The sequence below is a fragment of the Microcaecilia unicolor genome, chromosome 1, assembly GCF_901765095.1.
Source record: "Microcaecilia unicolor chromosome 1, aMicUni1.1, whole genome shotgun sequence".
NCBI classification, from domain to species: Eukaryota; Metazoa; Chordata; class Amphibia; order Gymnophiona; family Siphonopidae; genus Microcaecilia; species Microcaecilia unicolor.
Window position 1 is genome coordinate 83,620,521 of NC_044031.1, and position 16,110 is coordinate 83,636,630.

Genomic DNA, 16,110 nt, shown 5'->3' on the forward strand with positions numbered 1-16,110 from the left:
GAGCTCTTTTAGAAAGTGATTTACTATGGCTCTTTTCATAGTTTTTAGCTGTGGGCAAAGAAACTTGAGTAACTGAGTCCCTTAAAGGTACCTCTATAAATCACTGACAGAAGTGAGCAATTTTACTTCCCAAAGCATTCTGTCAGCTGTGTGACCGCATCCCCCTTGAAAGCTGAAGCAAAGAAGCAGTTGCCTCTATTTCACACATCACCATGGTCAGGGTCTCCACAAATTTCAATCTCTCACCTCCCCACCCCTCCCTTCCCCTGCATTCACCCAAACTCTAACACACCTGCCCCCTCATTCTGTCATTCTCATATCTGTCACTCTCAGGCAAATAATGCGCTTTTGAACCTGCCAATTATTCCCTTTGCCTTCTTGAGTATAAAGTAGAACTTTCCATTACCCTTGTTTCTCCTGTTTAATGTGAGTTTGAGATTTATTTTTATTTATTTTTGTTACATTTGTACCCCGCACTTTCCCACTCATGGCAGGCTCAATGCAGCTTACATGGGGTAATGGAGTTAACTATATTAAATAAAATAAAAACTTTCCATTTTGAGCTGATGGAAATATTTAAAGTAGCAAATTTCCTCATATTCTATATGCTTCTAGTAAGATCTATGGAAATATAAGCTCTTATTTAATTTATTTATTGGGCTCTTTACAAAACCATTAGTGTTAACATTGCTGAAATCTCCTGTTTTATGTAAATACTAGTAAAAAAAGGCCCGTTTCTGACACACATGAAACGGACGCTAGCAAGGTTTTCCTCGGAGTGTGTATGTTTGGGAGAGTGTATGTGAGAGTGAAAGTGCGAGTGTGTGTGTGAGAGAGAGAGGGAGTCTGGGTGTGAGTGTGTCTGTGAGAGAGTGTATGTGTGAGAATGAGAGTGTGTGCAAGTGCGTATGTGAGGCACAGTGTGAGAGAGAGTGTGTGCGAGAGAGAGTGTGTGTGATACACAGATGCTCTGTGAGACTGAGTGTATGAAACCAAGCGAGTGTGTGAGTGATTGTGTGACACAGAGAGTGAATGTGATACACTGTGAGACAGAGTGTGTGAGAGTGAGAGACAGAAAGACATTGTCTGTGAGAGAGAGAGTGTGTGAGAGAGAGAGACAGAAAGACATTGTCTGTGAGAGAGAGTGTGTGTGACAGAGATACCACCCTCCCTCCCTCTCTCTCTCTGGTGTCAGGCCCCCCCCCTCTCTCTCTGGTGCCTGAGATTCCCGCCACTGCACCCAAGCAATTGGTGTGCGAGAGTGAGTGTGTATATGTGTGTGTGTGTGTGTGGGGGGGGGGGGTAGGTGGGGTTCAGGAAGCGCTGCCAGATGAAAGAGTGAGTGTGTGTTGGGGGGGGGGGGGGTGTGATGGGGGGTTCAGCTTTGAAGAAGAGGGGTGTGGGAGGGTTTCAGGAAGCGCTGCCAGATGAGTGAGTGTGTGTGTGTGTGGGGGGGGGGGGGGGGGGCGGTTTATCAAGTATTGCCAGATGAGTGTGTGTGTGTTTGGGGCATGGGTTCAGGAAGCACTTGCAGAAGAGAGAGTGAGTGGGTGTGTGTGGGGGGGGGGGGGGGGAGGGTTGAGGTAACGGGGTCAAATGAGAGTGAGTGAGTAGGTGTGTGGGGGGGGGGGGGGAAGGGTTGAGGTAACGGGGTCAAATGAGAGTGAGTGAGTAGGTGTGTGGGGGCAGGGGTTTCAGGAAGCGCTGCCAGATGAGAGAGAGTGTGTGTGTGTACGGGGATTCAGGAAGCGCTGCCAGAGTGAGAGTGTGTGTGTGTGTTGGAGGGGTGTGGGGGTGTGTGTGTTGGGGGTTTCAGCAGGGAAGAAGAGGGGTGTGGCGGGGGGGAGTATGGAAGCGCTGCCAGTTGAATGAGTGAGTGTGTGTGTGTGTGTGTGGGGGGGGGGGGGGTTATTGAGCATTTCCACATGAGAGTAAGTGTGTGTGTGTGTGTGGGGGGGGGGGGGGGGGTTCAGTAAGCGCTGCCAGATGAGTGAGTGAATGTGTGTGTGGGGCGCAGTGGTTTCAGGAAGCGCTGCCAGATGAGAGAGTGTGTGTGTGTGTGTTGGGGGGGGGGGGGGTTGCCAGATGAGTGAGTGTGTGTGTGGGGGGGGGGGGGGGGCAGGGATTTCAGGAGGCGCTGCCAGATGAGAGAATAAGTGTGTGTGTGTGTTGGGGGGGGGGGGGCGTTGAGGAAGTGTGGCCAAATGAGAGTAAGTGTGTGTTTGGGGGGTGGAGCAGGAACGGCTGCTAGATGAGTGAGTGTGTGGGGGGGGCAGGGGTTCAGGAAGCGCTGGCAGATGAGAGAGTGACGTGAGTGTGTGTGTGTGGTTGGTGGGGGGTTGCCAGATGATGTGAGTGACGTGAGTGTGTGTGTGTGTGGGGGGGGGGGCAGGGATTTAAGGAAGTGCTGCCAGATGAGAGAGTATGTGTGTGTGTGTGTGGTGGGAGGGGGCGTTGATAAAGTGTGGCCAATTGAGAGTAAGTGTTTGTGTGTGTTTGGGGGGGGGGGGGGTTCAGGAACCGCTGCCAGATGAGAGAATGAGTGTGTGTGTGTGTGTTGGGGGGGGGGGGGGGGCGTTGAGGAAGTGTGGCCAAATGAGAGTGTGTGTTTGGGGGGTGGAGCAGGAACGGCTGCTAGATGAGTGAGTGTGTGAGGGGGCAGGGGTTTCAGGAAGCGCTGGCAGATGAGAGAGTGAGTGTGTGTGTGTGTGGTGGTGGTGGGGGTTGCCAGATGAGTGAGTGAGTGTGTGTGTGTGTGTGTGGGGGGGGGGGGGGGGAGGGATTTAAGGAAGTGCTGCCAGATGAGAGAGTATGTGTGTGTGTGGTGGGAGGGGGCGTTGATAAAGTGTGGCCAATTGAGAGTGAGTAAGTGTTTGTGTGTGTTTGGGGGGGGGGGGGGGGGGTTGAGGAACCGCTGCCAGGTGAGTGAGTGAGTGTGTGTGGGGGGGGGGGGGGGGGGCAGGGGTTTCAGGTAGCGCTGCCAGTTGAGAGAGTGTGTATGTGTGTTGTATAGTTCAGTTGGGGGGGGGAATTGTACTTTGAAGAAGAATGAAGGAAGCGCAGGCTAATTTCAGGGGTGTTTCTTGTGTGCCGTCACCGTCACCGCCTCCTCCGCGCGATGCACCCCCCTCCCGCCGCCATCTCACCCTACCGTCGCGTAGTTTTGCTGACTCTGGCGTGATCTTCAGCATTGCTAGCCTGTGCAGGGCGGGGTTCTGTGCGTCTGACATCCTGCACGTGCAGGACGTCAGACGCACAGAAGCCCTGCCTGCAGAGGCTACCAATGCTGAAGATCATGCCAGAGTGAGAAGACTGGACTTGTGCTGGCGGGGTTTCGGGTTCCCCGCCAGCAAGGCTACACGACAGCGGGTGGGTAGGGGTGGGGGTGGGTGTTGCTTCTTCTGCATTTTGAAGCGGGGCTTCTTTTTTTCTGCGGATTTTCGTGGGTGGCTTGGGGGGGTGCGGCGCGGGGGTGGGTGTTGCACCTCCAGCATTTTGGAGCGGGGCTTCTGTTTTTGTTAGGTTTTTCGTGGGTGGCGGCACGGGGGGTGGGTGTTGGACATCCAGGGGGAGGAGTAGGGAAACACGCGGACTCCTCCCCCTGCTTGGTTGCGATTTGTTCGTTGTCTTTTTTGTATGTTTTCCGCCCTCAACGTCATGATGTTTGACGCGAGGGCGGGGCACAGAGTCATAGTCAGTGGGATGGCTTCACCACCATGAACTTACGAACCCTTTATCGTTGTGCTGTGAGTTCAGAACCTTTGTCCTCAGAACGTTCAGGGTGCGTTTTATTATAGTAGATACTTAATTCTGTTGAAGTTCTTAGTTGCTAAATGTACAAGAATTGTACAACAGATGCCCAATACAGACTATTAGAATGTGCCTGATTTCTTAATCTTATGTTTATAAATCAGCACATTATGGGGTTTTAAAGCAACAGTTCTTAGATGCATGGCTCTAGCCCTTATCCAGGCACAGAAAACAGGAAGAGCCTCTACTGTGCAGTACAGGAACAAAGAAGTAGAGGCTGGCTAAAGGACAATCCAACACAGGAGATGGTGCTTTAAAAAGATGCTTTATTTGCTGCTTGGACACAAAGGATCCAACACAGTCTGTCTTTCAGCATTAGGGAACACCTGCCTCAGGGGTCACAATAGTGTTAAGAAATGGACACCAAGAAACAGAGTCACGAGGTGATCAGTTCCGAGAAAATGTTTAATAAACAGCTGTGTTCGGGAGCGTTCAAATGTAATAAAGCCATTTTAATGCCGAAACATGGACCATGTCAGGTCCTGTGTGTCCAAGCATTGAATAAATCATCTCTTTTAAAGCACCGCCTCCTGAGTTGGATTGTCCTTTAGCCAGCCTCTACTCCTTTGTTCTCATCTAGCCCTTATCCAAACAGGTTTATTAGTCACTGCCAGCCTATTCTCCAAATATGAGCATTGTGAATGGTCACTTGGGGTCCTGTAGCACTGCTTGGTAGTGAAAGGTACTTTTTCATCATCCTGCCAAAATAAGTTGATGTATGAAGGTGATCTCTAGAGATACACGTTTCTCTCTTTTTGTGTGTGATCACTATTTCTATTTGATGGAAAGTAACGATACAAATTAAAAAGAAAGTATTACTTACCTTGTCCTTTGCTGAAGTTCCTATTACTACACTGGCTAATCTGTTCTCAAACAAATCCTCAGTCTTTAAATTTCCAGCAGCTCCAGGTAATGGGGGAAAACTGGACAATCCCAATTCAAAGCTAGGAGAAGGTGGCTTTGGAGGTGGAGGGGACTGTGTTTGACCTCTCTGTAAAAAAAGAAAAATAAACTCCTCTGTAACATTTCATAAATTAATTCTAATGACTTAAATGCACAGTGTGTATAAAATAGAAAAAAACTAGAAGAGTCCTAAAAATTAAAAATGTGTGTCACAAATTCAGAAATGGATATAAAGCAAAGATACTTACCTGTAGCAGGTATTCTCTGAGGACAGCAGGCTTCACATTCTCACGAGTGGGTAGATGCTGATCCATGTCACCCGGTCCGGCATTTATGCCAAAGTAAACAAATCAGAGCTTTGTGAAGCGCAAGCCGTGCTCCACTGCACATGTGTGAGTGCCTTCCTGCATGCTGCGATAACACGGTTCCATCAGTTTAATTTTAAAGTAAAACAAATAAAATAAAAAGAGAGATCTCCAAGTGGAGGTGGGCGGGGACTGCAAGAAAATGAAGCCTGTCCTTGGAGGATACCTGCTACAGGTAAGTATCTTTGCTTTCTCCTAGGTCAAGCAGGCTTGCATATGCTCACGAGTGGGAAACCCTTAGCACCCAGGCTCACCAAAAACAACAAACACTGGTCAATTGGGCCTCGCAATGGCAAGGATATTACACAGATTAACCTGAAACTATATACAATCTGAATGAGGGTGCAGTCTGGAACAGAATAAAACAGGCCTAGAAGGGTGGAGTTGGATTCTAGACACCAAACAGATTCTGCAACACTGACTGCCTGAATTGAATGTCACGTCGGGTATCCTGCCTCAAGGCAATAGTGAGATGTGAATGTGTGGACTAAAGACCATGTCGCAGCCTTGCAAATTTCTTCAATGGAAGCTGTCCTCAAGTGGGCTACCAATGCAGCCATGGCTCTGGGCCAAGCGGGGCTGCAGCAGAAGGTATGGCAGGTACAAGCACCCCCTGATACCGATGTACATCGTTGCATAAGGCCATCCAGCAGCTCAGGAAGCAATGCCCGGATGCGCTCATCGAGGGCCAACATCAAGAAAAGCTGGGGCTTCAGTTGAGGCACAGTTTGCAGAACTGCCGGGGCCAATACCAGACCAGAATCTTGCACATTAGCACCTCCTGTATGGAAAGAGAAAGGTCCTCTCAGCGCTGATGCTTCTTGGGTGCCAAAGCCCTCGGTGCTCCGGAGCTCCCAGCACCATGTATCAAAGGTGACCGATAATGGTGCTTCTTGGCCTTTGCCTAAAGCACATCCCCCATGCTCCTCGGTGCCGACGAGGACAACATCGAATCCTCACGTCACCTTAAGATCGGGTCTGATAATGAACGGTCCTGGGGAGCCTGCACAACAGGAGGCCTCAAGACAAGTGGAGACCCCCTCGACGCCTCACTGCTCCCAGTGTCTAGAGGTCTCAAAGCAGCTACGCTTACTGAGGCTCTCGATGCCAATGTCGAGGAACCAGAACTGGCTCCAAAAATCTTTTCACATTGAGCCTCTCAGGAAACCTGGGTCCTCTTATACAAAGACAGAGAACACAGCATGGCTATGGGCCCAACCATGGCCCAAGACACTGCAGACACGAAGAATGGGTGCCCTTCCCCGAGATGATCCAGGTGCATGGGGTACAATGCTTGAAGCTACTGAGAGTCTTCGTGGACATGGAGGGGAAGACTACGCTAGCCAAATCAAATGACTCGATGGTGTCTGAAAAAAAGGGGCAAAGGCACGAAAAAAGAAGGGACTACCCGACCGGAGTCAGGGCCTAAAACCAGCCCTCAATGAAAATAAAGGAAATTTAACGCAGGCAAAAATCACTATGAAATTAAGAGGTTTTTTTTTTGAGACAAGGAAACAAACCTCAAAAAGAAAGGCGGCACTCAAAAAGCTGTAAGACTGGGCGTGTGAAGAGAGACTGAAAAAGACGCAGCTGCTCTTCAAGCAAAAAAAAAAATGAAACTGAGGGAACTGTGTTCTCGCGGCGGATGGGAAGGCACTCGAGTATGCACAGCGAAGCACAGCTCATGCTTCACAAAGCTCTGATTTTTTTTTTTTTTACTTTGGAATAAATGTCAGACCAGGCGATGCAGATCGGCATCTACTCACTTGTGAGAATATGCAAGCCTGCTTGTCCTTGGAGAATCAATATTAAGAAGTCACTAGTTTTCTCTGTACCTGTGCAGGAAAATCCATTAAAAGTCAATTTTATAGCTCAGCACACTGCAACTCTCTGAGCACAACATGGTGTTAAGAATTGTTCTCTGGTAACTAGAATTGCTGTCTGGAAGTAAACACTCAATGAATCATTCTCCACTTCTTTCTTTACTTTTTTTTTTTTTTTTTTTTACACATGTTTATAAAAATTGTGCATGGTGTTAATGATAGGAGCTTTTTTGGCCAATGACTGATTCATGTCATGAGGATATCAATAGAAATAAAACAAAATAAAACATGGAAAATAAGATGATACCTTTTTTATTGGACAAAACAATACATTTCTTGATTAGCTTTCGAAGGTTGCCCTTCTTCATCAGATCGGAAATAAGCAAATGTTGGTTGATGACAGTATATATAAGTGAAACATCAAAGCATTTCAGTGACAGTCTAACAGGATGGGGGTGGATAGGTGAGAGACAGGAAAGGTCGGGTGGATGAGGGACAGGGAGATATGCATGGAGATAGGAAGGTGACAAAGTGGTACAATTTATGGTTTATAATGGGCTAGAAAACCCAGATCTTTGTTAAGTCCTGTCTGGTGGGTGTCATAATATTTAATCATGTCATGAGGAGATACTGCAGTGCACAATCAAGTAAAGCAACCTCTGACTGTTGACTGATCAGGCCTTCCTCCATAAAAAAAAAAGTGGAAAATGAGTCATTGAGTGTTTACTTCCACACATTAGGGGTTTAACGTTTGCATCTATTTTGTGGAAAGTTGTTTTTTTATTTTGAATTATCGTAATAATTTTCTCAGAAATACAATGGACCAATAATCCAAAAATAAAATGTGAATTTAAAAGAAAACATGACATATTAGACTACCAAGGTAAATTTAAATTATTTTTATATTTATACAGGAAGAGAATGTAAAGGAAAGTAGTTTAAAAATTAAATGATCCTTTTATCAGTGATGATTTCATAGGGAACATTCCATTTTTCTGCCAACATGGACAGACATAGAAAAACAAATGTTGCTTTAATTGATTATATCTTTTCTTATTTCTTTTCATTTTGAAAAGTACACCATGCTTTTGCAATTTTTTACTGTTTTTGCAGAAACACAAAATTTACAGTGTTCTTGACATACTATTCTGCATAGCTTACAAGATGCTGCTAAACCCATCTAAGAAGTATTTCTTGGCTTTAGGCGCCAAACAGTTCAAGTCAAAAGTAAAATAAAACTTTTTCAATCTTTGTGTTCACATTTTTATATATTTCCTCAATCATGCTTTTATTTTTTTTTTTTTGGGGGGGGGGGGGGGGGGGGGAGTCTGACTCACTGTCCTTTTCATGCTGCCTTCTCTTTTTCATGTTTTTCTATTTTCCATCATTTCTTCAGCCTCTCTGCTGCTACCATTCCCTACACTTCCATGTACACACAGCATTATTCCCACCTCTCTAACTTCTTCCTCATTGTATTCTAGTTTCTTTTTCATCCTTTTTTCACTCTGCCAAGCACGGCTGTGGAGTCGGTACACCAAACCTTCAACTCCAACTCCTCTATTTTTGTACTGTTCGACTCCAACTGATATTAGACTTTATATTTTTTTTGTATTGGATCTAAAGTATGGTAAATATAGCTTCTATATTTATCCTGATCTAAAGTACTAGTAAATATAACCTATATTTACCATACAAGTATAAAATCATATAATGTAAATTTTTATTTTGAAGCTGGAGTCAGAATTGGTACATTTTTACCGACTTCGACTCCATCCAAAATTGCTTCCAAATCCACAGTCCTGCTGCCAAGCCATTTTGTCTCTCCAGTTTTTCTTTAGCTTAGCTAGGCTAAAACAGTTTTAATTGCCAAACATTTGACAGAAAGATTTTGTAACCTGTCCTCCTCTTTGTCCATTACTTCATTCCTCCCTTAACCCGTCCCCCCCCCCCCCCGTTCTTACTTCCCTCTTTCCATTTTCCCCATATCTAGCTTCCTACGCTTCTCTCCCCATATTTGCTATTCTTCTCATCTAAAAGTATCCCCCCTCTCACTGTTGCACTTCCCTCCTTCCATGCTGTTTTTTGTCTCTCCCTTTAGTTGCCCTTTCTTTTCCCATCTTCACATCCTCTTCACCCTACTTACCCATTCTCCCATATATTAAAGGTTGCCTCCTTTCTTTCCTCCCCCCCCAAGCTCCAAATTCTCTTACCATCTCTTCTCCCTTTCACTCCAGGGTTAGAATGAGGAAACAGCTTTAGGATTCTGAGCAAGTTTGCCTTCCACGTCTGTGATTTTGTCTCTTTGGCACTTGAAATGAAAAGTATATGGATAGGTGGGTATTGGCCATAGAGAGGAGGACTGTACAGCTGGCTCAGCCAACAGCCTTTGTGTAAGAGAGGAGCAGACCTGGCTCAGCTTGTCCCATCAACTTTTGAAATGAGCCAACCCAAAGGCAGACACACACACAGTTAACTGACTAAAGAGTCAATGAAACAAGTGTGTGTATTGTAAGGAGGTTGGAGGGTCTAAGCAGGTCAGGAGGAGGTATGGGGCCAGACTACATTCCCCACAAGGCCCTGAGAGAAGGGATCGGGGGGGGGGGGGTAGGTCCCAAAACCCGGTATGGCCCCCACGTGGAAGGGCGGGGGAAAAGGACTGGAAAGAGCAGCTGCTAAGGCAGACGAGGGCCAGAAGGGGGAGCAGGGATGTCAAAGCTCAATTCCCTTGGGTTAGAAATCAGTACAAGATTCCTTCCACCTGGGAGGGGGAGGAGGTCTCCAACCAACAGCCTAGCAGAGAAGCAGAGTTAATGGAGTGCTTGGAGGAAGGAGAGTCTGGAGGGACCAGCACACCAGGTTTGGAGGAGCCAGTTGACATGGACTGTAATTGTACTTTGGGGCAGAGTTGCAGAGACTGAAGGCAGTGGGTGGTCACAGTGGGTGGTCACAGGAGTCAATTAGCTGTGTTGTGGGCGGTGTACTGCCATTCTGCAACCACCCAAGCGGAAAGACTTTTAAAACTGAAACCCAGGCTGTTGAACTGGGGGAGAACTTGGATTTAAAGGGAAGTTTTTTTCTTCTTGCTTTGTTTTGGAAACTGAATGGGACTTTAACCCCCAGGAACTGAGATTTGTGGAGGAAGGGAAATAAACTGTTTGGAACTAAAAGCTGTGTTGTCTGGAAGGACTTTGTTTGTGGACTGCTGAAGGGAGCCTACCCCCCCCCCTCCTCCCCCCGAAGGTTTGCTACCGGGATTACAGATATTATTACAGTATGGAATATTTAAGTTTCAGTTATCTGACAGGTTTACAATGGTTAGTATACATTCTAAGATAGTTTCTAATAACAGTGGTGTGCAAAAGTCTGAAATAAGCAGCCTTTAATGCTGTTTTTTTTTTAACCTAACTGCAGATGTGTCATACATGGTCTGTTACAATGTTCACTCCTGATTCAAAGGCAACTAATTTTGTTCATTGGATATGCTTTCATATTGCCCACTGCTTAGCAAATAATAAAGTTAAGTAGAATCAAATCCTGCAGATAAAGTGGATCCAGCTTCGGCCAGCTAGTTACATAGTTCTGATTGCAAGCTCACTTCACCTCTCTCAGCTACTCAGGTAGTGGTTTTGTCATCTGTGACATGGCATGGCAATGTCTTTATCTACATTAATTTAAAGATGTGTGAAATGTGGACTGAAGGAATGTAAAGCATGAACAAGCTGCTGACAAAAGTACAGAGGAAGTACAGAGTTGAGTGAGCAAGTATTCAAAATGGTCTTGAGATGTGAGAAAAGGTATGTTCTTAATGCATTTGCAAGTAATAAATACAAGCCCAAATAATTAAAGCAATACTAGAGTAGCTCCAGAAAATCAAGCACATTAAAGAAAAAAAATCTATTCACACAATCTCTATTGTGTTAAAGTCCACAATAACGGAAGACAAATTCAAAACAAGGAGAAAAGAAATATAAATGATAATTGGAAAATGGAAACTTAAGCCAGGCACCTCTTAACTTAATTTCAGACTCAAGCCTGTCAATTAGGTCAAGGGCTGCTAGAAACAGAGGGAAAGGGAATATGATTTGATATAGTAACATAGTAACTGACGGCAGATAAAGACCTGAGTTTGATTTGTCCTTGCTTTTCTCAGGGCACAGACCGTAGAAGTCTGTCCAGCATTGTTCTTGTACTAAGTTCTGAAGCTAATGTCGAAGCCCCTTAAAATTTACACTCCAGCCCATCCCTATCTATTCAGTCACGATCAGGGCGTAGACTGTAGAAGTCTGCCCAGCTCCAGTTTTACCAATTTCTGGCGTCGCCACCCAATCTTCGCTAAGATTCCACGGAACCATTCCTTCTAAACAGGATTCCTTTGTGTTTATCCCACACATGTTTGAATTCCATTACCATTTTCATCTCCACCACCTCCCGCGGGAGGGCATTCCACATATCCACCACCCTCTCTGTGAAAATATACTTCCTGACATTAGTCCCTGAGTCTGCCCCCCCTTCAACCTCAATTCATGTCCTCTAGTTCTACCGCCTTCCCGTCTCCGAAAAAGGTTCATTTGCTTCAAATATCTGAATGTCTGTATCATGTTACCCTTGTTTCTCCTTTCCTCTAAGGTATACATGTTCAGGTCAGCAAGCCTCTCCTTGTACAGTTTGCAATGCAAATCCCATACCATTTTTGTAGCTTTTCTTTGCACCGCTTCCAGACTTTTTACATCTTTAGCAAGATACAGCCTACAAAACTGAACACAATACTCCAAGTGGGGCCTCACCAATGACTTGTACAGAGGCTTCAATACCTCCTTTCTTCTGCTGGTTACACCTCTCTCTGTGCAGCCTAGCATCTTTCTGGCCACAGCCGCCGCCTTGTCGCATTGTTTCTTCACCTTTAGATCCTCAGACACCAACACCCCAAGGTCTCTCTCCTGAGTCGAGCTTACTAATCTCTCCCCTCCTATTCATAAGTACATAGGTACTGCCATACTGGGAAAGACCAAAGGTCCATCAAGCCCAGCATCCTGTTTCCAACAGTGGCCAATCCAGGTCACAAATACCCAGCAAGATCCCAAAAAGTACAAGACATTTTATACTGCTTATCCCAGAAATAGTGGATTTTCCCCGTCCATTTAATAACGGTCTACGGACCTTTCCTTTAGGAAGCTGTCCAAACCTTTTTTAAACTCCGCTAAGCTAACAGCCTTTACCACATTCTCTGGCAACGAATTCCAGAGTTGAGCGAAGAAAAATTTTCTCCGATTTGTTTTAAATTTACTACATTGTACCTTCATCGCATGACCCCTACTCCTAGTATTTTTGGAAAGCTTGAACAGACGCTTCACATCTACCTGTTCAACTCCACTCATTATTTTATAGACCTCTATCATATCTCCCCTCAGCCACCTTTTCTCCAAGCTGAAGAGCCCTGGCCGCTTTAGCCTTGCCTCATAGGGAAGTCGTCCCATCCCCTTGATCATTTTTGTCACCCTTCTCTGCACCTTTTCTAATTCCACTATATCTTTTTTGAGATAGGGCAACCACAATTGAACACAATATTCGAGGTGCGGTCGCACCACGGAGCGATACAAAGGCATTATAACATGCTCATTTTTGTTTTCCATTCCTTTCCTAATAATACCTAACATTCTATTTGCTTTCTTAGCCGCAGCAGCACACTGAGCAGAAGGTTTCAACGTATCATCGACGACGACACCTAGATCCCTTTTTTGGTCCGTGACTCCTAACGTGGAACCTTGCAAGACGTACCTATAATTCGGGTTCCTCTTTCCCACATGCATCACTTTGCACTTGCTCACATTAAACGTCATCTGCCATTTAGACGCCCAGTCTCCCAGTCTCGTAAGGTCCTCTTGTAATTTTTCACAATCCTCCCGCGATTTAACAACTTTGAATAACTTTGTGTCATCAGCAAATTGAATTACCTCACTAGTTACTCCCATCTCTAGGTCATTTATAAATATGTTAAAAAGCAGCAGTCCCAGCACAGACCCCTGGGGAACCCCACTAACTACCCTTCTCCATTGAGAATAATGACCATTTAACCCTACTCTTTGTTTTCTTTTAAACAGATTTTAATCCACAATAGAACACTACCTCCTATCTCATGACTCTCCAGTATCTCTCTTTTGGGTTTCTGCACCCCAAGTGCATCACTCTACACTTCTTGGTATTAAATTTTAACTAATAATTCACTCAAGCTCTGTTTAGTAAATGAAATTCCTCACACAGACTCACACTAGCTGTGTAACTCTGATGTGGAACACCCACTCAATCAGCAGCTCGATCTTGTACGTTTTTAAAGTGGAGAAAAAAAGCTTCAGAGTCGCCACCCAGCTAGCCCGACTTTGCAGACTATAAGACGTGAGCTCGGCATGCCTTCACGTATCTTCAAAAAAAAAAACAAAAACCTCCACTTCTTAGTGCTTATTTCTAAATTTCTAGTCTCAAAGTGCTCTATATGCACTACTGCCTACTTTGTGTGTGTCCACAATATTGTAAATCAATACTATTAGCAGTGCTAATACTTCCGTTTTTCTGTAGAATGCAAATACATCAAGAAGACATTGCCAGAAATCACTTAGCTTAATAATGTCACTCTAGTGTTCCTCTCAAGGCGATACTCTCCACTTCTTAACCCGACAGGGAGCCCCCCCGTTTCGCTGGTGCTGTGTCAGGGGTTATTTCCAAATCGTTTTACACATGAAATTGCATCCACAATTACTCAAACTCCGTCTTCTGCCCAAACTTTCTGCAGATGAAAAATAGAACTATAGCATTGGGTGCCACTTTTGCACTGTGTAGATTTGTCTTGCTTGAAATTGTAATAGATAATTGGTCTTATAGTTGGTAATGTTTATGGATGGATTAACTTGATTTCTCTTAGTTTATTTTGTTTATGTATCTTTCACATCTCAGTTCTTATTGATGTGGACTTTGTATATTTCTCCAGAGATATTTTATTTCAATGTAGATTCAAAAGCCTTAATTTAAAAAAAAAAAAAAAAAAAAAGAGATCGAGAGATCTCTCTCAACTGGCCAACCTAGTCACTAGACTTAAATCCAATCAAGACCTTGTGGCATGAACTAACACTGGAAATATCCAACTGGCATTCTGCATCAAAGAGCTGACAAGGACTCATACTGTGGCCTGGAATCAAGTGGTCATCAGCCACCGTCTTTCAAAGTTGGTCTATTCAGCATCAGAATGGTACAAGGCAGTTTGCAAGAGTAAAAGGCTGTCCTACCAAATACTAACCATCGCTAAAACACATCCTAGTGCTCATTTTCTCTCACATTAAAAAAATTAAACACCTTTAATTGTATAATGTCATGGACATAACCTATGATTAGCAGCTCAGCCACATTGAAACTGCAATTTATACTGTTGATCAGTACCCATGTTTTATGCTGTTTCACATATGCAACATTTATGACAGAAACAGCCTTACAGAACTATTGCAAAAGAACTCACAGAACACTAAATAAGCCTAAATCTTAAAAATGGAAATGAAATGAATGCCAGAACCAAAAACAGAAGAGCCACCAATCTCCGCACTGCAAAGGACACAAAAAACAGAGATAACCAGAGCTGCTGGCTTTTATTACTCATCTTCCAAAATGACTTGACATATGTTGTGATTCAGCTGTATGGTCTGCATCAGGAGTATGCACTCATTAAATGATGGTTACCAAATACCATGTAACTTTGTAGATCCAAAACCTAACAGTCAGTTTTCAAATGGCAGATCTCTGTTGGTCAATTGATTCAGAAACCTACTCCTCTGACAAAAGGATAGCATTCACAAACTCAACTGAGTAGCCAGCTGATTTTTCACACCACTATAGATATGCCAATAAATACTTAAATATGTTTATCCTTGCCTTTCTTCAAAGTAGTACTATTTCTGAGCAGAGCCTCCTCTCTTCCTGCTACATCACTTTTTAATGTATTTTATCTTTAATGTGCTATTTATCTTCACTGTAACAACCTTTATCTTGTAATAATATACCTTTATCGTCTTGAGTGCAACTAGTTGTATTACATTTCTTTGTAACAGAAAGTGTCCTAGAAATTTGATCACACTGTAAATTTTTTTAAAAAGATAATCCCCAATTATAATAAAAATAAATAGAATAAAACCGAAACATTTATACTTCCCTATTCAATCTCATTGATTTTAGTGCTCATTTTTTTTTTAATTTTTACTTTATTAACAATCTATAATTACAAGCACAAATACTTGAATAGGCAATACAGGCTATCCAATTAATTATTACATTAATTCACATAATAATATGAAACATTTGAAGAAAAAATATTAGCCTTCTTTAGACCACTAATAGTGGGGAGAGAGTCACGCTATCAGAAGATATATAGAAAAATAATAAGTAATAATGAATATAGCTTAGCACACTATAAGCCTGAACAAACATTATATTGGCAATCAAACTTAAAAAGATATCAAGCCTTTCCCAACTTTTTAAGATCAACAAAAGCTTTTAAATGTTCTGGTTGAAAGAAAATGTATTTAAGCCCTAAGTACTTAATCACACATTTGCAAGGATAGTTTAGGTAAAAATGAGCTCCTATTGCGAGTGTTTCTTTCCTTAGGGTCAAGAACGCTTTTCTTCTTTCTTGAGTTTGCCTGGTCACATCTGGATACATCCATATCTGTTTCCCACAGAATGGAGTCTTTGATTTTCGAAAGAAAAGCCTTTTTATAGCTTCTACATCTTGCTCAAAAACAAGTGAGACTATTAGAGTCTTCCTTTCAGAGTTTTCAGACATGGATGAGTCAAGAATCTGACAGATTTAAATTTAGATCTCTTTCATCAAGTTGTTGAAGTTGTTGAGGGTTTTTATCCAAGTCTGCTTCTGGGATCTTTTTTGTAGGCGCATAAAAAATGCGATTAATTGGCGGTATATGTTCAGGGGAATATCCCAGTATTTCTATGAGATATTTTTTAAAAACATCTAATGTTGCAATTCCAAACGTATAAGGAAAGTTCAAGAAACGTAAATGTAATCTGCGATTAAAGTTTTCTATTTGCTCAATTCTTCTATCAATCACATTTTTATCCTTAATAGTCATAGTAGAAACATCTTGAAGTTTTTTCACCTCTACATTTATAGCTTTCATTTGATTAGTAGAGTCTATTTTGCAAGTCTCAAAAGATTT

General features: G+C 43.5%; 1 protein-coding gene across 1 annotated transcript in view; it reads right to left on the reverse strand.

The window, feature by feature from the left end:
- LOC115467297 (la-related protein 4B-like) overlaps positions 1-9,048 on the reverse strand; it is a 123,891-nt gene extending 114,843 nt beyond the window's left edge. Inside the window, exons 1-3 of the mRNA XM_030199190.1 lie at positions 9,045-9,048; positions 6,845-6,913; positions 4,634-4,827 (exon numbers count right to left, since the gene is read on the reverse strand). Coding sequence (XP_030055050.1) covers positions 4,634-4,827; positions 6,845-6,913; positions 9,045-9,048 — 267 coding nt within the window. The remainder of the gene's footprint in view (positions 1-4,633; positions 4,828-6,844; positions 6,914-9,044) is intronic.
- Positions 9,049-16,110: the final 7,062 nt, after the last annotated feature.